The sequence below is a fragment of the Protopterus annectens genome, chromosome 4.part1 (assembly GCF_019279795.1).
Source record: "Protopterus annectens isolate FY-2018-M chromosome 4.part1, PAN1.0, whole genome shotgun sequence".
Lineage (NCBI taxonomy): Eukaryota > Metazoa > Chordata > Ceratodontiformes > Protopteridae > Protopterus > Protopterus annectens.
Genome location: NC_056734.1, coordinates 453,761,171 through 453,786,357, shown reverse-complemented (window position 1 = coordinate 453,786,357; position 25,187 = coordinate 453,761,171). Strand labels below are relative to the sequence as shown.

Here is a 25,187-nt window from a genome sequence, read left to right as displayed (position 1 = left end):
AATATAGATGTCCTACCTGATTTTAAATTATAATGCTTAACCATTTGGAGCTTCTGTGCAATCTATGCCTTTTTAAGGGAAATGGTATAGCAAGCAGTTTAAGAACACTGACAGGACTTCTGATATTCTGGTATAGTGGTATCATAATGGACTATTTGTCATTTGTCTGACTTGTTATATATTCAATTAAATATTTTCTTGAAGGTGGAAGGCTGCTTTGAATACTAAAGACCAAGCAAGATAAAGTTTACCTTTCCTGTTCTTCACTGATAGAGTGCCTATATATGACCAAAAAGGAAGGTTATGCCCTGTAATTCTAAATACTGGGTTCCCCTCTAAAAAGAGTAACGCAGTCTCTCTTTTATGAATTTCTCTTTTGCTATGACTGTCTCTAAGGCCTAGCCTAGTGACATAGCTAGGTAATAGCTTACATAAAGGAAATTGTGGTTATGTGCTTGATGCAATTTCTAGTCAAAAAATAATAAAACTACACATACATTCTTATTTCTCTCTCTTTCTCTCTCTCCCTTCTAATTTCTAAAGGTGCCTTTTAGCTGCTTTAGTGAGAGTGGTATCAGGCACTTGTTCGTTACACTAAAAATTCTTATTTCATAATTCAGTCAATAGATGATGTCATTAAAAATCTTGAGTAGTAAGCTTCTCTCATTGGTGAATCTTACTTTATCATAAGAAATCTGCCAAGAGTTAATCACTGACCCACATTTAATATATCTTCATTTGCATATTGTATGACTAAGAATTCATTTCAGTACCCACAGATAATTCCAAAAGCTATGTATACATGCCTTGTTTCCTTCATCTGTTTAATAAGAAAAATTTTAGCACATACTCCCTTGCAGTCACTGGTATTTAAAAACTACTCACCAACATTATAAAGTTATTTTATCTTATGCATTTCTGACAAACAGTAACAACTCCATCAAAGTTACTGCAGGTTAGACTGGTTATCTACAGCACATTAAATGGTGTTTACAAATCTGCTGATATTATATGGATTTAGGATTATTTGTACTCTTTCATAGATGCTGGTAAATAGTTAGTAGGTTTCTGTGATGAATGTCTTCCACAGAGTGTAACTGTTATCTAGAACACACAAAATACCTACCATCTGCGATATGAGGGCACTAGGCACTCTTAATCCTCCAATTACACATCCTTAGCAATACATGTGACTTAACTGATGGTTGGCTGAGCATTGTTCCTTGATTCCTCATTCCCAGGACCACAACTACCCAATGTCTTCTTCTCTTTAGGTGGAGGGCTGGTGCCTATAATAATGCTTCTGTCGTCACCAAACAGTTCACTGTCATGGTCAACACACGAATAAAAAGGATTATGGCCTCTTCCAGTGTCCAGAAGTACTAAAGTGTGTACATTCTGCTCTCCTATGTAACAATAATAATCCTTAGGCCCAGATTCCTCCCAGCTTCTAGTAACACTAGGCATTTCCTTTCTTAAGTCAGTGTTTGTTGGTGCAGTGGTTGCATATATCTGATATCATGACAGTTTATTACATATAGTCTAGTTTAGAACTTTTTTGCAGCTCAATAGCTCTAGCAAGCATTGCTAAACACTACAACAAAATTACCAATTTTCTTTTTTCTACTTACCCATTGTTAATAAATACATAGGGGAACATACAGGAAAGGATACTTATTGGACTGTTGCAGAAGATGTAGACATTAATAACATGGCCCAGGGTATGTATAACTGAAAAAAAACATGTTTATTGTTAGCATAACACCGTAAAGTAAAAAAATGGTTAGAAGCAGCTACAAAATCCTTTACTTACACCATAATGCCTTAGCAGAGAACACTTAAAGAAATTATAACATTACAATTAATTCCAAATTGTATATATTTCAATGAAGCAATTACTCATGCAGACTACCCAACACACTCCAAAGGCACATAATCGCATAGTTTAATTTGGATTTTGTTTTACTTTATTCTAAGTAACATCAATCTATCCCTGGATTTATTCCATCATGGACTAATATATTGCATATGACAATGAAATCTGCTGCTTTAGCAACATTGTTTCACACTACTGCCCAGTTGTGAAGGCAACTTATTTAATACTGCACATTTAATAGTTGCTGCACTTTCCTATGTAAGCCATTTACATGTACAGCCACAGTATTCATCAGAAATGCTGTAGCGTTATCCCTTAAATACTCTGGGAGACAAACTTTAACCTCATAGCTTTCCTTACGTACCAGATAAATACTAAAATAACATTGTGAATGTTATTGTCAGCATAATTTATTGCGATGTAAATGTAATGGGATAAAAATGTACATCCCAACAAGGGAATGACTGTATGAAGTTGATTTTTAATAATTATTTTCCATAAGTGTCTTTAATGCAAAACTATGTTTGCATTTTCTGTCCATTCTCTGCAGGTGGCTAACTCAGATATTTCAAAGTGGTACAGGACAACAAAACATGCATTTGATATGTTAAATATTCACTTACACTGCAGAAGTACTGTAGTAGTAATTTTTCTGGAGTATGATAAACACAATGAATGACTGGAAATAAAAACTGTAAACATTCATTGAATTCCAAATAATTGATTAGAAAATATGGGTGGGTGGGGAAATTGACAGGAGCTGGTATACAAAATGTGACGTTTCAAGCTATTTTGAAATTAAGGTATTAACATTTATGACATGGTATACATAAATGGTTGTGTTCTATACTTCAAATCATACAATGACTGGCCTTTAACATTCTAAAATGTACATGCTGATAGGTCAGCCCAACCAGTGTGCCCACTGTAAAATTGAGCATATACCAATGAAAAAATTCCGGTTGCCTGGACATTCTTCTATTGATATATGGAGATTTCCAGTTTTCTTAATTAAAAAAAAAATGAAATAAACTTTAAAATCCAAACAGATATGAGAGAGATGGGACAGAGAAAATACAAGCTGAATCAGGTACGTTATGCAAAACTAAGAAACATACCCAATTATCCTTTTATTTTCTCTGCCCTGTCTCTGAACGGTTCCGGATTTCAATTTTTTTTTTTTTATTATTAAAAAAAAAAAAAAAAAAAGAAGCAATAGAGATCTTCCTTTCTCCATTGTTTCCTTTCCAAATCACTGATGTATTATGTAATTGTGGGAACGTATGTCCCACATGCATGAGCAGTACATCAAGAAAGCCCCATAATACAGGAAAAAAGGCGGAAGAGCACTATGGTACCATTATACAAAGACATTATTTAAGAAAAGTAAGTAACTTTTTTCTTAAATAATGTCATTGTATAATTGCAATAACCCATGGCTGGGTGTGAGTAATGCTAGATTTACTCATGGTTGCCTTTGTCTGGTCACTCGGGCTTTGTCCCCATGACCAACCCGGGCCAACCATGGATAAATTCATTATTACCAACTCCCAGTCATGGATTATTGTTACATTAGTACACAAAAATGAAACTAAAGTTAGGAGATGATGTTTAACAAAAATAAAACAGTTTCTTATACAAGTGGTGATTTAAAATATTTTACCTCAATCTTTCAACATAGCAATTGTATGATTGATTCCAGAAGTGTATTAGAAAAATAATACAAGCATCTATTTGGAACTGTGATGTTACAGAGTTCCTAGGGAATCATCTATTAGGTTTGAATTGTCAACTTCTTGAGAAAGGGCCTCAGAGCTAAAAAGAAGAAACATCTTGATTCAGAATAATGAAATTTCTAAGGGATACAAACGAAAATCTGCTGGAAAAGGAAGAAAAACCCATAACTTTGGTGATTACTAATTATACTGCACTAGACTTTCACAGTTCTCATGTCTCCACCCAGTTCATGAATTACAGAACCTTTCCTGTATATTTTTGTAGTAAAGTGCATTTTGCAGACACTGCAAAATCACTATTAGGGACAGAATTATTTTACAATAATGACTACTTAATGACGTAAGATTTTCAAAAAGGGAGGAATTGCTGATAAAGTGGATCTGAAAGACAGAAAGGTCAAAGCTGACTGCGAGCATTTGTCATATTAAGATAAGGACAGCAATGGCAGATGTAAATAATTTAGGATACATTTGCAGAAAATTCATCATAGGCTTGTATCTCATGAACTCAGTTATTGTACCACAGCTCTTTACCAGATCATAATTTTGAAAACATTTTACACAGCTCACTTTTCAGCACTGAACTGCAGATTAACACTGTATCTTATCTGTGGTGGCAACCCATGGATTGTAAGATGAATAACTAGGCCTAAATGTTAAAATATGAGGCATTATTTAAATAATGGTCACATTTGATAAGGTACATGGGCAACAGTGACAAAAGAAAAACAAGTTTGGCTCAGTATCTGACCAACTTTTATGGAAGAAAGCTGTGCCTCTAGTCTAGGACAAGACCATGCAGTTACAGGTCAAACACAGGAATGCAGGAATGCTAGTGGGAGGGTGGTGGATCTGCAGGCTGGGTAAGGAAGTGAAGCATAAGGTGGAAATATGCTATTGTATTCTGTTATATTAAAAATGTGGGGTATAAATTGAGTTACTTTATGGTACTGACAATTTGGAATTAAAAGTCATAGTACCTGTAATAGGAAGTGGTGGACAAGTGATTGGTGGTAAGAAGGAAGTTCAGGAAGGGTTTAAGACAAGGTACTGGCTTTCATGTCACCAAATAAAACTGAACATTGTATTGTTCTTTACTTTGCAGACTTGGCACTGGGGAATAGGGTTAATTACAGACATTGTAATGGATTTGGACTGAAAACTACACCAGGTAATGGAGCATGAAGGGAATGATTTTTTATATTTTAGAAAACCAAGCTAGCAGTTTGCAAAATACTTGATAAAGATGGAAATAACATTCCACATATGTTTACTGGAGCTATTTAACCTTGGGACTGGGGACCTGCAGTGTTGTTGCAGATCGAGCAGGGGTCTGGTGACCAATGACAATGCACTATGTGGCTGGGCATCTTTTATTAGGAAAAAGATCACACAAGGTTTGCAAATCCTTTTTTTACTCATTAAGAACTAGATGAATTACAGGAAAAGTAGCTTAGATACCTCATCTAATACATTATGTCACTCAACATGACACTTGTATTCCAATAGAGGATCCTTCCTCCCTCTCCCTCTCTCTCTCTCTCCTGTCTGCACCTGCTTCACTTGCCATCACATTCAGCTAAAACAATCATACTTTCAAACTAAGACAGAAGCAGGGGAGTCACACAGGCAAGACAGGGACTAGATAGGGTGGAGGCAGACGACAACAACTAACACAAAACATTTGATAAAAAGACAAGGGTTTCTGGGTAGAGTTGAATAATAGGAGTCTGGACAGGAAGATGGATGAGGTGCAAGCAGTGCTGTAAGAAGGAGGGGTGAATATTGCTGACACAAAAGGAAGATGGGCCAATGACAAGAGGGGATTGGACATGGCTGTGACTAATTTAGGATGTCCAGAATGAGAGAAAGCCTCTGATGAAGACATGCTAGCTGTGTATGTAAAGGAGAGAGCATCAAATGCGAGGTCCTAGATATGGAAGAACACCAGCCCATGACTGACTAGGGAATGTCAAAATCTGGGTAGTTAAGGTACACCAAGGACAGGGACTGCTGATTACTTGAGTTCTACGAGTAAAACATGATGTAGTGGGGTTTTCTGTACATTGGGGATAAGATGACTGCCATGAAGAAACAACAAGATCAATCTTTGTGTACCAGTCACAGCAGGCTTGTTTGATTTATAGAGCTAATCACTGTAGTGTACTTCTGCCATGCACCAAATTCGTTGGTTGGGGGGCACAGGACAGCAGTAAAGATTATATGCGGTGTATGCTCATGGAACTACACTAAAGAAGCCTGCAGTTAATGGTCTACAGGGTCCTGGTCAGGTAACACCTGTGCGCTGAGTGCATTTCTGTCATACTACAAGATGGATATCAAATAACTGGATGAGATCCAGAGGAAAAACAAATAGAGTGGAGCATAGAGAGAAGGGAAAGGATATGACCAGAGTGTAGAGGACCACGTATTCCTCTCTGAAGGGACCATCTATTATTGTGCAGTATAATCAGATCAGGTTGTGATCGATCAGTACTTTATTGTCCAATTTAGACAGAATTAATCCCATCCATATCTTACAGCTAATATCATTGACTCACACCTGCATATACTGTTTGCCTGCTTGTGTAGTGAACGGATAGTTTGTGAAGCACCCAGAGTTCATTTTCATATGCTGTAACCCATTTGTGGTTCACTAATATTTCCTTCTGTGGTTTTAACTAATGTTTGTGAGATCTGTTTTAAAACATAACCTGTACTTCTCAGACACTTCCTGAAGTACACTGTGAATCTGGCAGAAAAATTATATTTAGGAGATGCTTGTTTATTATGAATGCAACTATTCAAGTACTTTTGACCATTCCCTGTGTATAATTATTTAACCACAATATTTTGGACAAGACATATTTTTCGAAGTAGACATTGCACGTTTTATCTTTACAAGTCATTCATGTCAAAATCAACAGTGTATGTAGTATTTCCTGTTTCTTTAGAAATTGTCTGTACATCTACTCTTAGGGAACAGGCATTGTTATATGATATTTGTCCTTGAAAGAAAGGTTTTCAAAAAATATTGAGAATTAATACTTTGAATGATGAGGTTGGGATATGCTCATTCTCCATCAAAAATAATTGTCACACCCATGTAATATCAGCTGATTACTGAACCCTGCTCCAAGTTTTCACACAAATATACTGCTAACTGAGATGTATGCTCAGTAATGTTTGGTCTTGATTTACATAATTGCATAACTGGACTAGTGGTGTATAAGGGATGTCACTAAAGCCCCAGTCCTTTTCATATAACACTTACAATATGGCAAAGAAAAAAGCTAAAATTATAAGAAGCCGGGGATTATTTGGGTAAATGGAAATAAAAAATGCATGGCCTCGAAAATCTTAGTTGTCAGGACAGACTGGCAGTTTATAAACTCCACCATGGAAACCTGTATTAAGCCTTTCAATCCATGAAAGATCTAGTGCTCTTTGGCCCTCTTTGGCTTCCTACTCCTTCACAGTACAAGTGGTACCTCAAATACCCAGATGAAGGTAAATCTTCATCAATAGATAAAAAAGATATGTCATTGTGACAGACTGATATCTCAATATATTTCTCACCACTGGAGCAAGCTTCCACTACATGTCAAACAAAGATGCACCCTTACCAGCTTCAAGGTTAATCTAGAAAACTGAATGGGCAGCCTCAAAATTTTCCCTGGTTTGGCTTATCCCCTTATCTAGCTTGTCTTGTCCTCCCTGCAGCTGGAATGAACTTCGAACAGGGATTTTTGGCTAGGCTTGTAATGGTCTGCAGACTGATTACCTAATACAAGAAACTTATGTAGCAGCAACAAGGTAGATCTTGTCAGATAAAGAATAGATGATATGGTTACTAACTGATGTTAATTATCGCGTTTACACCACTACCAAGGTCAACATTACCTATATTATATACCTGTAGAAAAAATCTGGAAACAGACTCTCTTTCAAGGCAGCATATACATCTCTGCAAGTATAAGGACATCTTGCTTTGGTAGACATAGCAATAAAATATATGCTGGTTAACACATAACTTGCATATTCCACTTGCCTACAGTATTACTCAGGTGTTTCTATATTTTGATTGTGTTTGTCAAAAACTTAAGTGTGATGTACATCTTATATCTGTCTCTGCTCAGGCTAGAACCTATGCAGATGTAACTCAAAGCAGGGTGACAGTTAATCTAAGGAGGAGAGGCATGGTGATCCTAAGCTACAAGGCCAAAACATTATCCAGAAAGAAAAACAAATACCATGTAAAATAAAAAGATTAAGCAATAGAAGAAGGGTGCCATGGTTCCAAATGATTTATGATAGTTTCAGTGGTAGTTTGTAATTACTATACCTGACAAGATGACGGCCACCATTGCAATTAAGCGATGGAAGTCAACAGCAGCATCGAATGGAATATACTGATTCAAGAATGTTTCTCGCAGGAAAGTGATGAGGTTTCGACACATAGTGAGCAAAATGTAGGAGTACATGAATGAAACTCCAGCTGCTGTACTTCGCGATACAATAATCCCAACTCTGGTTGTCTCAGGAATCCCACTAGCCTCTGCATCGAACCCATAATCTAATGAGAAGTAAGATAAAGCAAGTTTTTGTTACTCAGCAATATAAAATGGTAGCAATATATATTTCATGTTCAGTCAACTGTGGACACTTTCATATTTAGTTTTATCCTCTAATTAGAGTGTGCATAAGACAACAAACACCCTAGCTTCTTGTATCAGCCCATACAACAATTTTATTTAATTTATTAATTTATTTATTTATTTTCACATTGTTAACCAGGTTAGGCTCACTAGGCTAGTGGCCTCTTTTCGGGGGAGACCCAAGGTTGTATTTACAATACATTTTCCATACAGTACTCTATTTAAGCAATGGCTTAAAATAAAAAGATGTAAAATAAAGAATTACTGGTGTATGGGAAAGTTTTGGAGATGGATAGATAAGTTTTAGAGAGAAAAGTAAGCATTGTTTTACAAGGAGAGGAAAGTGGAGTGTGTAGTAAAAAAGAGATTGATGTGGTATAGGGAAGAAAATAGATAAGTAATTAAATTTACAGTATTTACATAAAAGTTTAATTTATACTATGCAATTTATAAGTATGCCAACTAGAAACATACCATGTGTATCACAGTAAAAAAACATAATAAATGCATGCCACTTGAAGGAGTGAGCAATTCAGACCTGAATTTTTCTACTCTCTTTAGGTTACCTGAATCCCTCACTTCATTTTTCTTATCTGATATTAGCTATCATGTTTGCAAATTATAACAGATTCTAAGGCTACATTTTTTTATTCTACAATGATTGTAAGATTGTTTTCTTTATAGGCAATAGACTGAAACCTCAGAACCTTCAAATGATCCATAATGTTTGCAACTGGGAGTGTGTCAGTATGGATTGTGATGTAAAATGCTTGCAACTAGGATTGCATTGGTGTGGTTCACGTTCATTTATTTAAATGTATGATTGCGTATGTTGTAAATGATGGTTTAATAAAGATGTTTCTTGTTCAAAACAAAAAAGGGGCAGGAAATGAATAATTTATGTAATGCTGCTTAGGTTATATGATATATAGCAATATATGTGAAGTTAATGTTTATTAATGTTAATTTAATACAGTTTGATTACTTTTGTATAAATGTAAATTTGCCTATGTCATAAGTGATAATTCAATAATGGTGTTTAAAAAAAAGAAAAAAAATATGAAGTATGTTGTGTCATTTGTTGATGTATTGTCTATATTATTATCTCAGCTAACACAATTTGTTTTTACCAATTCTGTGGCAAAATCCTAGACAGCGAAGAAATGAAACACAGACAGCAGACTAAAGCACAAAAGCTCAAAACACAAATGACTGACAAGTATCACTATAATAAAACAAAGTGTAATGAGACAAACCTCCACACCCTCTAATATGTGGACTTGCCTCCAAACACCCCTAAGAATTATTAGTACACTGTAGTTGCATAAGGTTTGAGAAAAAAAACAAAGACACAAAAAGTGTTGAGCTGAGCATTAATGAAAGGTAATGCAACCTTGGAATAAGAATAGCTAAGGCATGGGATATGAAAGGAAATTTCCCTCTTCTGAGATGTACGCTGTAGCATGCCCCCTCTACTAATTTTACTACAGAGTAATTTAAAAGAGATTTGATTTTTACATCATTCTGAGTTTTGTGCTTTTGTGTTTCAGTCATTTATGTTTTCTAGATTTTGTTTTCCATAATTCAGTCTTTTGCTGTACAAGATTTTGATACAAAATCATTTTCTGCTAGAATGATATTATGCTGCAGATTTACTATGATTGTGGGCTGGTTAGCATTACAGGATTAAGTTAAACTAAAAGGTTTAAAGCATTGAAATGTTACAGTCTCAAAATAGAAACACTCTTGAGGTGACGGAACAGGCCTTCCTTCACCTCCCAAAGTTGGAGCAAGCCCTCACACTTTTCATCTCTAAACAGACCTTCTCCAAGATTATGCAATCTTGGTGAACAGGGGAGGGTGGAAAATACAAGTAAAACTCACCTTCTCCCTCTTTTTCTAGTTAATGTGTGACCTAGGCAACCTCAGTCTAGTAAAACACTGGCAACAGGAAAATTGCAGCCTTCCTGTCTTAATGTTCTTAAAATGATTGTTCTCAGTGGTTGACAGCATATGGCTTTCCCTGGTACTACATTTCTTAAAAAAAAAAAATCTCATTTACAGATACAATAGAGTATTGCGTGAAAGTATTGCGTAAGTACTCAAGTGTATGTTTGTTTTTATCTGATTAATGAAATACGGTCTAAAACATGAGTAATAGAAAAATATGTATAAACACATCTACAAATCTTCTTGCACCATAGAAAGTTTATAAATGTTCCCCTGACAATATAAGTTTTTAGCACACTGGCTCATAAAAGCCCATAGACACAGCTTTTTTTTTTTTTTTTTATTCAGGGGAAATCTACAAATCTTCTATAATCCCTTGATAAAGATAGGTTTGAGGAAGCTTTTGTATACATATTGCAGTGTTTTGCAAGGTTATTTCTGGTTGGGTCTTAGTATGCATACGTTACACGGACTTTTACTTTCTTTTTCTACAACGTATGCACTGCTAACTCTTAGCAAACATATCAGTCGTATTTTTAACCAGAATATTTGGTAACATAACTAGATTTAACACATGTACTGCAACAATGAGAATTAATAAGGCTGAAACACATCTATTTGGCAGAGAAGTGTCATTTGTCGATGTGAGTACATTATTGAAGACCTTTGTGTCATTGTGCATTGATCAGCCAAAACTTTGAAACAATATTATTTCAGAAGACATTCACTGGAGGTTTGCAATATGTTTGTGCGCAGTCTTTCTGGTTTGGTTCACCAAATCTAAAAGTGAGTTATAAATCTAGTTTTCTTGAGATACATGTGTTTTATCATTCTGAGACTTGCCAGATAAGCACTTAATTGTATAAATGCTTTGGTCACTAGCTGTATCTAATAATATAAGCTGTTTAATGTTTATATTGCTGACTTGGACATGAAGCAAAATATGTAGATTCAGTACTTGTCAAAAGTTCATATCTTTCTAGTTCAACTAGTGCAACAGACTACAGAAACAAAAAGCGGATGCTGCTGAAAAGCAAGGGGCTCTACATTCACTGTGCTATAATGAGTTAATGTAATGTAATACAAAAACACTCTGCACTGACAAATGTGAACTTCGACATTCTGTTATACTCAACTGCACAAACTGCCAAGTGATATAATGCATTTTGCACAACTGTTATTCTCCAAATATTGAATAAGAAGCAACAGGGATATCAACTGATACAGAGATTTAAATTACACACAATAAAAAAATCAACATATGGTTTACTGGTGTGAAACCATTAGCTTATAGATTAATTGCATATATATGTAATGAATATCTAATGACTTACAGTAGGCTCTTTCCACGCACACAGCAGCTGTGATGGCAAAAAAAGTTGCTGCACAAAAAATGTGCCTCCGGTAATTCTCAATGAAGCGTTTGAACTGCTGAATCTTCTGTTTTACTTTGCTTCTTTCATACTTCTGTCTTCTAGCTTCAGTATACACAGATGGTGTGGCATACAGAGCTCTAAATGGAAATGGAAAGTTAGAATTGTGTTTAGCAGAGGTCGCTCTGCTTATAGAAATGAATAAGGCCTTATGTGCAGTAACTCTACATATCTGTTTCTAAAAGGCACTAGACAATAAGCCAAGTACATCTGAAATCCTTTTTTAATTTTTCTGTGCTAGATGCCTGTCCATTACATGCATCATGTACACTGAATGAGCAAACCTATTCCAGGAAGAGAATTGCCTTAAATATTACAAGTTGTAGGTATAAGTAAAGGCCCTTATATTCAAAAGCAAGTAGTTAAATGTTAATTACAGTGGCATGAGGTTGCACATGTGAAAATCAAGAGTTTTTTTTCAGTTACAGTCTGGGGTTATATCATCTACTGCAAGAGATTTCATGCTGTGAACAAGTAAAATATCATAAGGCAGCCTTTAATACATGGTTCAAACATATAACCCCCTCCCTTGTTTGTACTACAATTAAGGCAAATAGAATGCACTGGAGACTGTAAGTGATGGGGAGTCATATCAGGAAAAGTTCTTATATGGTACATACAGCATACAACAGGCAGACATTATGGTGTTACAGAAGAATGCATAGAATTTTCTAACTATTACACTTGACATTGCTTCATGGAAAACTGGGTTTGTCTTTTCCTCCAGCTCAGTTGGCATGGAGACAGAAAACCCTGACTACAACCCAAGCAACTTGTTGATTATTGATGCAGATGTCTATTGGAGTTGGCATGGGAAAGATGGAAGCTCCATCTTAGTTTAGAGAGGGTAGACTTGGGCCAGCAAAAACCATAACCCTTGGAGGGGCAGTGACATAATGAATGACCCAGAAAGGGGCATTTGGCCATGATGTCACATAAACAGTAGCCCTCAGCAAGGGTACAAAGGCATATATATTCATAAGAGCATGGCATAGTGGGATCTCTGGTGAAGTATATTACTTCTTCAATACCCAGGAAAGGGGGATAGGGACTGCATCATACACCTTGATTTCTTGGATGTCTGTGAGGGTAAAACCCACCCTTATGGGACTATTTCCTACATTTTCATTTGTAGGATGTCTGTGAGGGCACCAACCACCCTTATAGGCCTACATCATATACCCTCATTTCCAAGATGCTTGCTGCCTGCAAGAGCACAAACCACCCTTATGAGCCTATATCCTACAATCCCACTTTCAGGGTGTCTTCAAAGGCACATATCCACTCTTATGGATCTACATCATACATCCTCATTTCCAGGATGCCTGAAAAGGTACAAACCACCCTTACAGGAACACATTGTACATTCTCATTCATTTACAGGATACTTGCAAGGGAACAAACCTCCCTTATGTCTACCTGTATGCTTTGCTACTCCAGATGGCTGCCACCCCAAATCCTCGAACTTCCCAGTTCAGAGTAATGAATGGTCTCTGGTCCAAGCAAGTATGGAGAAACTTGCTAGTCATCTTGCATGGGATCACACACTTCACTAACGTGACATTCATGAAGTCTTGCTTTGACAAAAGGAGAATTATCAAAAGTTCTTCTCTAGACTAAAAACAACGTTTTTAGGAGTAGAGATTGCAGATTATCTTTAGCAGAAAGAAAAAAACAGTTTTCCACTGTATATGGTTGTTTAAGATTGCATTTAAATGCATTGTGTGATGTTACACTGCCCTTCAGTGCCGTGATTCATGTTTTTCCTCCCTCCCTTACTTTACTTATGATCTCATGCTGTTGTCATTTTGTTATTTCTGCTTTGAGCAATTCATTTTTCTTTATATATATCTATATGAGTATCTGTGTGTATACATTATATATCTATAGACATAGATAAGAACATAGCTGTAGGTATACATATATATATATATATATATATATATATATATATATATATATACTTGTAGAACCCAAGCAACACTAAGACATTCTGGCATATGGGTTTTCTGATGTAACAGTGTATTGTATTACTTCTATTCTATCTTTCTCTGTAAATCATTTGGGCTTTGCAGGATGGGCTGCGCCTAAAATTTGTCCTGCCTGATCAGTGCTCTACCAGAACAAAAGAAAGAAAGGAAAAAATAAAATCGGACTATTTGTCCTAAGTCAGGTTTACTGAAGCCAGACTAGGTGGCCCTCAATTTGATGAACCATCTTTCTGACATTTTATATGTTTTATGTAGCCACTAGCCATCAAATATGGAACTCTGAACATTATATGAGCAGCTTAGCTTTATGTAGTCTCTTTAAGCAATAGCCCATGCCTGGGTGTGGGTAATGCTGGATTTACCCACGGTTGGTGTGGTTTGGTCATGAGGGCGAAGCCCCAGTGGCCAAACAAAGACAATTGTGGGTAAATCTAGCATTACCCACACCCAGAAGTGGGTTATTGCTATTATGCAATGACATTATTTAAGAAAAAAAATACTTACTTTTCTTAAATAATGGCATTGTATAATGCCTTCTTGCTGCCCTTCAGCAGCTGTCCAGTATTCTGTGGCAGTTCTGATGTACTGTGCATGCATATGGTTACGCAGTACATCAGAACTGTGTGCGGAAGCAATGGAGAAAGGAAGATCTCTGTTGCTTTTAAAAACTTGTCTCGCTATGTTGAAAGAGTTTAACATAGCGAGATAGCTTTAAAAAAAAGAAACAGAGGTTTTCCTTTCTACGTTGCTTTTTTTAAAGCTGTTTCACTATGTTAAATGAGTTTAACATAGCGAGACAGCTTTAAAAAAAGCAACAGAGAAAGGAAGATCTCCGTTGCTTTTTTTTAAGATATCTCGCTATGTTAAACTCATTTAACATAGTGAGATAACAGCAACGAAGCTCTTCCCTTCTCCGTTGCTGTCCAAAAAAAGAAAGACTTATATTAATGGAAAAAGTCCAGGTGACTGGACCTTTTTCCATTAGTATAAGTCTTTGATTTACAACGTGCATGCTGACCAATCAGCGTGCACGTTTTGGAATATTAATTTGGGGGGGTCGTTGTATAATTACTGTTTACTACTAGGTTAACTGCTCTTGTATACAAAAAGTGCAGCACTTCTCCAACTGCAAAAACGTTGAAACATTTATATTGATTTTAGGGCATTCTACTTATTATTCACTGTGAACACAAACTATTTTGACCAACACATTTAAATATTCTGGCCTTTCTCACTGTGTCAGAGCAATTACCAAAAAAATCAAATATAATAAAAAAGTATTTTAGGCTATCTCTATTTAAGATCAGAACATGATCACCCATAAGCTACTTTGGTGATCACAACTAGTTGAAAGACTTAAGGTTCACTCATTAAAATGGCACAACTCAATACCAGATTTTCTCACAGGAAGCCCCCTACACCCTCACACCAAGATTATATAGACAGATTCCACAGCTGCATCACACTGGGGAAAAGGGGGATTCATTAAAGTAGAGCACAGCTGTCTCAATCACTGTTTTGCTGTAAAATGGGAGATTGAGAAGTTTTGTGAGGAAACACAAGATACCTATGCATTAATAATGTATTTATTTTTAAAAATCCAACATTTGACAATGAGCTTGAGTTTTACAGTAACATTATTGGTATTACTTCTTAAACAAAGAAATATTTTTGCAAAAATAAAAATCTTGTCAGCTATGCAAACTAGTAAAAAGAGCAATTATTAAAAATACTTATTATTCTACATCATGTTTTGCCTAAAAGGTATTAACAGGACGTGTACATCTATGGAAAATTAGTAGGTCAATTCTCACAGCTACACTACACAAGTACATCTTGTCAAAGGACCAGTCACCTGAAGAATGAAACAGCAAGGTGACAGGATTTCTCAAAAGTAACCCCTACCTCTTGACTACATCTATAGGAGCAGAAGTGTAGTGAAGCATGGAACTGGGATAAGGATAAAGACAGAAGTAGGGAGAGAGAGGGTGGGTAGATGTCAGTCTAGTAAATGCTACAACTCAATGAAGCAACATGAATCAACTTCAGGATAAATTACTGTAGAGAAATATTATGGTCACATGAGCAAATGAGCAGAGAGAACAGATGTGTGATTAATAGAGCTCTTATTTGTTGATAACCTGGTAAGTGAAGTGATTCATGGACCCCTTTCAAGTTTTTATAATTAAACAGGCTGGGAAAATGGATGGATGGCTTAATTTTTTTGTGGGAAAGTGCCTGATGAGAGAACACCTGAAGTTGGTGGATGGCATTATTGGCTGTTAGGATGTAAGAGATCTCTAGCAATAATATTTGGATAAAAATAATATAAACTTCTTGAAATGTAGGTTTATTAACATAGCCAGCTTTAGGCACCAGCGAACCCTGCTGTCGCTGGGGGCCCCCAATCACAGCAAGTTATCTTATTCTGATATTTTGTAACATGTTTGTCAAACCAACATAAACTAGTACAGCAATCTTGTATACTTGAAAAAACAGGTGGGTAATACCTTCTATTTATATTTCCTTTAAAATTCAAAGATATTTCTGGTTATAGTAACAGTTTTTTATCAAGCAACAGACATCAGAATTCCATTAAATATTTTACCACTGACACAGTGCCCCTGGCTTAGATAAACCCTGCTGCTGGACAGTTTCTCCACTAAAACTAACTAGTTAGCCAGCTGTAGGTCCTTACAATACCTGCGACTGCAGGTGCCCCCTTAATCATCCTTGACTGTGTGGGGGCCACACAAAAGCTGCTGCTGGCTGGGGAAAAATGAATAAGAAAAATGCATTAGTTTTCTGATTATGCTCCTTAACCTGAACAGGGCTGTGATATGACCCTGTTAGGATAAAGCTGATAATGAACAGGAGTAAGGTAAGCACTAGAGATCAGCAGCCCAGAGTGACGGATCTCAGTGCAAACTTTGGATTTTAAGAAGAGCTGATGCTTCCAGGCATCAGGGATGATTTTTTTCTTCCAGGGAGTTTTATAAATACTAGCAGTGCAACAAATAATATAAGTCTCAGCTTCTTTGCTTAAGAATTCAGTGCAATGCCAATAGCAGAATAAAGGCTCAGAATTAGGCACACATTTTAAATATTCCTGTAATTCACCTAAAAAAGTTAATAGAATAACACCTTTTACATCAGCATGTATTTTTGGACAACAAGTATAACACTCTAATTTCTGGATTTATTGACCAATTGTAATCCTGAATGATTTACCAGTAAATCAAACTTTTTATGAAAAGCAAAAGCATGAGCAAAATCAGGGACAGTGACAGGTATGAATTACCCCTCAGTGGGGTAAATAAAAGTGACTTACCCCTTTTGCTGTTTGACGACTGCTAAACAGCAGTCACTGATCTAGTATGGCAGTACCAGTGTTGCCCATCGTATTCCCAGATAAGACCTATGTCTTCCCACAGCAACTGACTTGTTAGTTTTTGTCAGCTCTGAACATTAAGCCTTGGGTACGTCTTTCTTGAAAAAAAAATAAGACTGAAATTATTTTTTTTCTCATGATTTTTGTTTAGGCTACTATTGGATTAAAAGGCTGAGAAAATGCATTAAAATGCATCCCAGACTATTTGTAAACCTATGGCTTCTTGGGCCTTGGCTTATTTGAGTTATTTCCTAAGTGATTATTATCGTGCGGTTTTGGTTAGAAAAGGTGTGTTGAAAGGATGCAAGGAAAACAAAAGCTGAACAGCAAAAATAAATTTCTTTCCTTAATCATTTCTGTTCAAGCCATAATTGGATGAAAAAGGTTGTGTAAAAAAAACAAAAAGCTTTAAAATGCATTTCAGAAAATATAGAAAGTTATGGCCTCTTGAAAAAGCTGAAGAGTAAGGCAAAATGTGAGAAAAGGAAGAAAAAAGTAATGTATGTGGTATGGGGAGCCCAAGAAGAGGGGAATCAGAGGGGAGGACTGGAGTGTGTGTGTGTGTGTGTGTGTGTGTGTGTGTGTGTGTGTGTGTGCGTATGTGTGTAGGGGGGCCTACTTCACAAATCTGAAATCCCACTTACCCAACTTTCATAATACCGAGATGAAAAAGCTGACAACCTCACAAGACAGACCACCAACTTTCAACTCTAGGTAAGCAACCACTTGGCCACCATGTTGAACTTTGCTCCTTACCTCTGCAGTAGTGAAATCTTGGAGTGGGTATATTTAGTTAGGAGGGTGTATCGACTTTTTCATCTCGGCATTATGAATGTCAGGTAAGTGAGATTTCGGGTTTGTGAAGTAGACCCCTGTGTAGGACCTGTTGGAAGACAGGGAGCATGTCATAGTACCAGCCCCTGTTTCAGAGAAACATGCAGATGCTTCAGTAAAGAAGGAAAACGAGGAAATGATTAGGGGTTGTGTGTAAATAGGCTACCTCATTATGGTAAAATGTTGTAGGGGGTCTAAAGGGTTGAAAAAACAAACAACTCTCAGAAAACATATATAAAAGGGATATAGAAAGCAGTGGTGTGGCTGAACTGAAAGAAATGCATTACAGGGGAAATGAAACAAAGAAAAGGAGTATGCTGACAATGGTGAATCCATGCTGTTTCACATGAGAAATGACCATGTCAGCACAGAGTCACAGAATGCTATTTAGGAACATTTTAATGACATCTGGATGTGAGGCTGCATGAAATTAACAACAAAGGAAAGATGAGGAAAGCTAATGTAGTAAAAAAAATGAAGACAAATGCAGAATGGAAAATAATGAAAGGAAATATGCGCAAGGGCAAGAACTTTTGTAGGTACACTATCAGTGTCAGCAACTGGACTGCTAGCCTGACATCATCTTGTTGAGAGGTAAAGTGATGAAGATATCATAAATATATCCACGAACAAGATGTAATAATCAATGGAAACAGCATATCAGGCATCCATAAGAAAAAGCTGAAAGAGTTATATTCGTGTGCAAGAAGGGAAGGGGGTGGGCTAAGGAGCAAAATGTAAATGAATGTGGTGATCTTATTGGAAAAGCTCAGGAAGGAACAAAGTCAGTATGTAGTACCATAGTAAGCAGCCTGAAGCTCTATGCACTTGACACTCAGGGAGCTGTCTGAGGTGCTGGTTATTGCCTAGCTAGGTTCACCCTATTGGCCTATTGCATTAATTTGATATAGGAATGAGAACCAAAAGCAGGTGATGCTGCCCCCTTTTTATGCAAAGATATAGCCAAGAAAATAATTGCAAACCTATGAACCTGAGGTTCATTTTAGGAAAAAGATTCTTAAAAGTAATTTTCTTGATGAAGGATAAATGGCAAGGCTTCCATTAGGAAAGGCCTTGCAGGCCCAACGTGGTGGAAATCTACATGTGAGTGATGAGGGAAAGGAGCAAAATGTGTTGGATACTGTGTGCAAGAACCTCAGTTAGGCTTCTGAATCAATGCCACCCAGGGGATTGCTGAGAAATCTAGTGGAACTAGTATTTGGGAAAACTGGTAATGCAGTATAGCAACTGGCTCACAGGCAGGGTTTGTAGGTGGAATGATGAGGGAGAGGTTTGTTGCTGACAGTTCTACCTGCAATCAGAGTGGCTTAGAGATTCATCCCTGGTGCTTTGGACATTAGATATCAACAGCTGAAGAAAAAGCTTGTCTATATGCTAAGGTAGTAATCACAGCTCTGGGGAAGGAGTGGCTCTAGGCCTGCTGGTCAAGAAGGGAAGAAGGACATAGCTGATCTAACAATCATACCCAGGATGCATATAATAAAGCTCAACATGTGACAACAGGATCTTTGGGTGCACAGAATGAGGTGTGGACCCCAGCTGGGATGAGGGGAATGGCTGTACTTTCCTTGTGTTTTTTGATAATTCCTAATAGGATCTCACAATCAGGTTGGAATCCATCCTTTAAAAACAGAAGGAGAAGGAATCCACAGCTGGACAATGATGAAGATGAAGAGGATGATATCGCTGAATTATCAGTTTACAACAGAGTCAGTGAAAATGTGTATTTGTGAATTATAGGAGATGGGGTGAACTGGTCTAAAGAAAGATGGTGGTGTTATTCAACAGCAAAAATAGTACGAAGGCAGGACCATTACTGGCAGAATGAATGGAAGCAGTTCAGAATGGAGAAAAACAGAAACTAGTTTACTTATAAGGCTACATGGGTCTATTTACAGTACCAAATGAAGACAGTGGCACAAAGCAGCAGGCAAAACCTTTGATTGCCATTGTGACTATAGGATTGCAAAAAAGGTCATTCAGAAATATGACTTATCCTAAGTTCGGTGACAAAGTATGTTCAAAACTACAGCATTCATTGCTGTCTTGTGATATTTTTGTACTTTGTGGAAATAAATGTCAACATGTTAAAACTAAGGACCCTATAATGAAGTTGCAAAACTGGTTAAGTGCTGTGGGGAACTGACAATTCACAGAGAATGTAAACTCTTTTCAGACTTGATAAATAATTAAAGCTGGCATGTAAAATGTGAAAAAATAGTTGAAAAAATCTTAGAATATTGTAATGACTAAATAAAGAAGGATGTCTTTTCTGTTTAGTGTGGGGTCAACATTTTAGAAGTTGTCAACAATACAGTTACAGTCAAGGTGTCCCACAGGGCTCTGTCCTAGGCCCTTCCTTGTTTAGATTGTATCTTTCAGACCTAACTTTTTAATCTGAGGTATTCTACAGTCCATATGAAGACGACCTGAGATTGGGTAAACTGATTACATGTGTTACAGATAAGGCATGTCTGCAAAAGAGATTTGGAAGACATAAATTGAAAGGTGAGTATTTAGTACAGCACACAGTGATCAAAACTGTAGATTCATTTAAGGACCTGGTTATATGGGTAGATTCAGCTATGAGTTTTTCCTAATCATATCAAGCAAATGGTTAACAATAGTTATGGAACTATAGGTTGTATAAAAAGATTTATAAAGTCTAGGAAATCAAAAATGATGATGTCATTGTGTGTTAGTTACATTAGACCCAAACATGAGCATGGAATAACAACATGGAAACCCTATAAGAAAACAAATATGAATAAACTGGAAAGAGAACACTGAAAATATCCCAAGAGCATCCATGGATGTGAAAATTTAAGTTATTATGAAAGACTAAAATATCTGAACCTGTACAGTGTTTCTTACAGATATCTAAGAGGAGATCTTATTCAGGTATCTAGGGCATTTAGAGACAACTACCTCTGGGAATGTTTGGGGTTATCAAAAAGAACTAGAGAATCATCAGACAACCTATGTAGTACAAAATATAAACAACAAAACCTAGAGATACTTGAAAAGTATAAAAAAGAAATGTGGATGTGGGAAAGAAAGAAAGAGAGATTTGATATGCTGAAATATTTATGCAAAGGAAAAAGCCAAATTAATCAATATAAAGAAGGCAGCTCCAAAGATATTCGAAGAGAAATACAGTCAAAGGCATCTGGAAATGGAAATTTTCGCAATAAAAAAATAATATCACAAAGATGGAACATAGCAAAGGGGATTAGTAAAATAGAAGTTAAAAAAATAGAAGTTTAAATTATGGAGAGCCTGAGAAGTGAAGGATTTGGTGTAGAAGGTCTAACACAGGTTACATCACAACATGACAGAGTAAGTTACCAAAGTAAGGAGAAGAAAAAAGATCAGGACATCTGAAGAAGAAATATGGACATGGGAAAGAAAAAGAGTTTTAATATGGTGTGATATCTATGCAAAGGAGAAAGCAAAACTAACCAATACAAAATGAGCAACACCAACGATATTTGAAGAGAAATATAGGCAAAGGAATCTGAACACGGAAAACTTTACAATACAAAAAATAAGAAGAAAAAGAGGAAAAGTAGAAAAGGAGATTAGTAATAGAGGAGTTAAAGAAATAGAAATTGAGGTTATGGAGAACATGTGAAGTAGAGAATTCAATGTAGAAAATCTAATTCAGAAAGTGCCACAACAGGATAGAGCAACAGATATCCAAATTAAGGGGAAACCAGTGGAACAGGAAGTAATTGGTCAGGTGCCATATGAAGATATTTTGAAGCCTTCCACAGTAAACCATTATAAACATTCACTTGAAGTTGGACAGCAAGGGAAGGAACAGGAAACTGTGGCAACTCTGATGCGGTCAATGTTGAGGAGTGACAGGCCAGTGAGTTCCATTATGACAGAGCAATGGATGGCACAGGATGAAATTGAAGACAATGTGCCACAGGAAGATGCTACAGAACTTCCTATAGAATGCCCGCAGGAAATGGAAAACAAGGGATGTGCCCTCAGTTTGGAAGAAAATGAGCTACGAGAAGAGTTGCTTGATTTAATAGACATGGACAGATATATTAAGATCAATGAAAGAAGTAGACTGAAGGTCAATAAAACCCAAAAAGTCAGAAGTCTGATAAAACAAATGGACACAGTAATTAGGACTGACCATAGAGATACATGTCATATAACAGAAGTAAACAGGATAAATTACTGTGCAGCTAAATTAATATCTGATAAAGTTCTACCACAAGAACACAAGGTAGTGAGGGAAAGGAAGGGGAGAAATCGAATACCATCATGGAATTATCGACTAAAGAAAACTATAAAGCAGTGAAGACAAGAAGTGTTACTGTTAGAAGACTATAGAAGAGGGACTAGATCAACAAAAATATTAAGAAGAATAGATGTGATAAAAGCAATGCAAAGTATTAGAACAGACCAGGATCTATCATGTACTATTGCTAGTAACAAACTAAAAATTTCAGCACAGGTGGAAAAACTTACAAGATATGACAATAAATATAAAGGAAAAGTACAAAATAAGCAATTTATTAATGACCCAAAAAGGTTTTATAGAGAAATGGGAAAAAGGCAAAAGGAATTGAAAGACCACTAAAAAAAAAGGAAGAAATAGATACATTTTGGAGAAGTATCTATGAAGATCCTATAGCAAAGATTCTAAATGGATAGAAGAAGTAAAAGAAAGAATAAGAAGTTTAAAGGTGCAAGATATGAAATGGGATGAAGTAACAGCCAGAGAGATCAAAACAAAGTTAAGAAAAGCCTGTAATTGGAAAACCTCAGGCCCAGATGCAGTACGTAACTTTTGGTTAACATCTTTGCAAGAAGATTTAACCATGAGTAAAAACTATTTATATGTGCACCCCGAACAGATATCAACTTGGTTAACAACAGGAAAAACAATGCTCCTACTTAAGAGTGAACCTGCAAACTACCCTAAAAATTATAGACTAATAATTTGCCTTCCGACGACATATAAACTATATATGGGAACTGATGCTGACAGAGTTTATAGTCATTTAGGAAAAAACTCAATTATGGCAGTAGAACAAAAGGGCAATAAAAGAAAGTCATATAGAAAAAAGGATAATTTGTTGTTAAATAAAGTCATAGTGGAGAACTGTAAAAATGGGAAGAATCTAAGTATGGCATGGATTGACTACAAAAAAGCATTTGATAATATCCCACATTCATGAATAAAAGAGTGCTTAAAAATGTATAAGAAACACCCTACATTGATCGACTACATTGCAGTGACCATGAAAGAGTGGCAGACCACTTTGCAATTAAGCCATGATAAAGGACAAATTATTATCCCAGGGATAAAAATTCAAAGGGGGATTCTCCAGGGAAGCCCTCTGTCACTGTTGCTATTTTGTACCAGAAATAGGATACACTACACTCCTTCTCTCCTCAGGAACTTCCGAAATAATGTCTGGAACACTTGAGTTGAAAAATACACTCTTTACTAAAATTTAAGCTTCCCACAAGCTTTTTGTCAGTTTGGAATTCACCAACTTCAATCATATAATGGGAACAAGGCCTTGTATGCTTCTCGTAGTGCTGACTAAGTTCCAGTTTAAGTTCCTAAAGAGCGAAGGAGTGTAGTGTATCCTATTTCTGATACTGTTGCTATTTTGCCTTGCCCTTAACACATTAAGCTGTTTACTCAACAGCTTAGGTCATGGCTATAATTTGGCTCCTAGAAAACAACAAAGTGTAAAGACTTCTCACCTTCTCTTTGTTGATGATTTAAAACTGTATAGCTCATCAAATGAGGAACTGAAAGCACAACTGCAGGTTGTCAAAACTTTTTTCAGATGATACAAGAATGTCATTTGGTCTTAATAAATGTGCAAGAACAGCCTTTTTAGCAGGAAAACTGCAGCACCAGGAAAACATCAGTTTGGGACAAGAATGTGATATAAAAGAACTTGAGCAAGAGGGTGTGTATAAATATGGATACACTAGACAATCTTGATGTACTGAAATCTTGAATTTCAGTATGTCGAGACTGAATAGTGAAAAGTGCAGTTACTCGAAACTACACTATGCCGAATGCGGAAGTGTCGAATCCGGAAATGTCGAATCTGCTGCTATTGTGGTGTTGCGTTCATTACATGTGGTGTGGTTTGTGGATTTATCTGGAGTTTCAGGTAAGTGTTGTTTGTTTGAGGATACTGAGTAGGGATTTTAGTGAGTGTGAGTGTGTGCGGTGGTGTTTATTGTGTGTTTGTGTGCTTAGTGTGACCTCGAAGTTAAAATATATAAGAAGGGGGGGTGGGGATGCACTGGGGCTTGCCCCCCTACTTATAGGTAGGTTAGGTGTGTTTCTGTGTGTTGTTATGTTTATTTAATTAGGTAGGTGTATGTGTGTGTGATTATGTCTTGGTTTTTGTGTATGTGTGTGTGTGTGTGTGTGTGTGTGTGTGCGTGTGTGTGTGTGTGTGTGTGTGTGTGTGTGTGTGTGTGAATGGTCGCAGTTGTGGTATTCGTGATTGTGGGTTTTTGACTATTCAGTCTCGAAATACTGAAATTCAACATTTCAGTACTTCGAGATTGTATAGTGAATCCATAAATATTTGGGAATTGATGAAGGATCAACAATAAAACATGAAAAAATGCTTTAAAAGACTTAAATTAATCCTGAAAACAGCGTTCACATCTAGGAACAAAATACAAGCTATAAACTAACTTGCTCTTTCTGTCCTAACATACCGTTTTGCAGTAATTGATTGGCCCTAAAATGTGTTGGATAGATTAGATAGCAAAACAAGAAGGATGCTTTATGCTCATCAAATGATTTATAAAAATCAGTGTATACCAAGATTATATATTCCCCGTTCCGAAGGAGGAATGGGCCTCCTTGAGATTGATTACATGTATAGATCTGCAATCATGGGACTCCACACATATTTGCTGACCTCACAAGACCCAAATGTATGAAAGTTTTGAAGCATGAGAAAACTAAATCCAAGATGGCTTATCTGCTTAATCTAGCAGAAGCATATCAGAGTCAAGCAGGAATGGAAATCAAACCGGACGTAGATAAACATCAGGTAGCAACTGAATGTGCCAAAACACAAAAGAAAGAATATAAGGTGAAGGACCAGATGACAAGGCAAGAAATGTGGAAAATGCATAAATATAGTTGTGAGTATAGAAAACTTCTGGAAGAACCTCATGTTGATCAGGAATGAATGTAGCAATTGGTTAAGTAGAGGCAAATTCAAACCAATAGATGAAAGGTTAATATTGGCCGCCCAAGATATTGGGCTGTGTACCTGTT

General features: G+C 36.5%; 1 protein-coding gene across 2 annotated transcripts in view; it reads right to left on the bottom strand.

Annotated features, from left to right (window-relative positions):
- The window catches only part of LOC122800916 (dual oxidase 1-like), a 250,375-nt gene that overhangs the window by 71,101 nt on the left and 154,087 nt on the right, over positions 1–25,187 (bottom strand). For both annotated transcript variants that reach the window (XM_044070274.1, XM_044070275.1), the window contains exons 23-25: positions 11,555–11,733; positions 7,958–8,188; positions 1,632–1,731 (exon numbers count right to left, since the gene is read on the bottom strand). In XM_044070274.1, the coding sequence (XP_043926209.1) occupies positions 1,632–1,731; positions 7,958–8,188; positions 11,555–11,733 (510 nt within the window). The remainder of the gene's footprint in view (positions 1–1,631; positions 1,732–7,957; positions 8,189–11,554; positions 11,734–25,187) is intronic.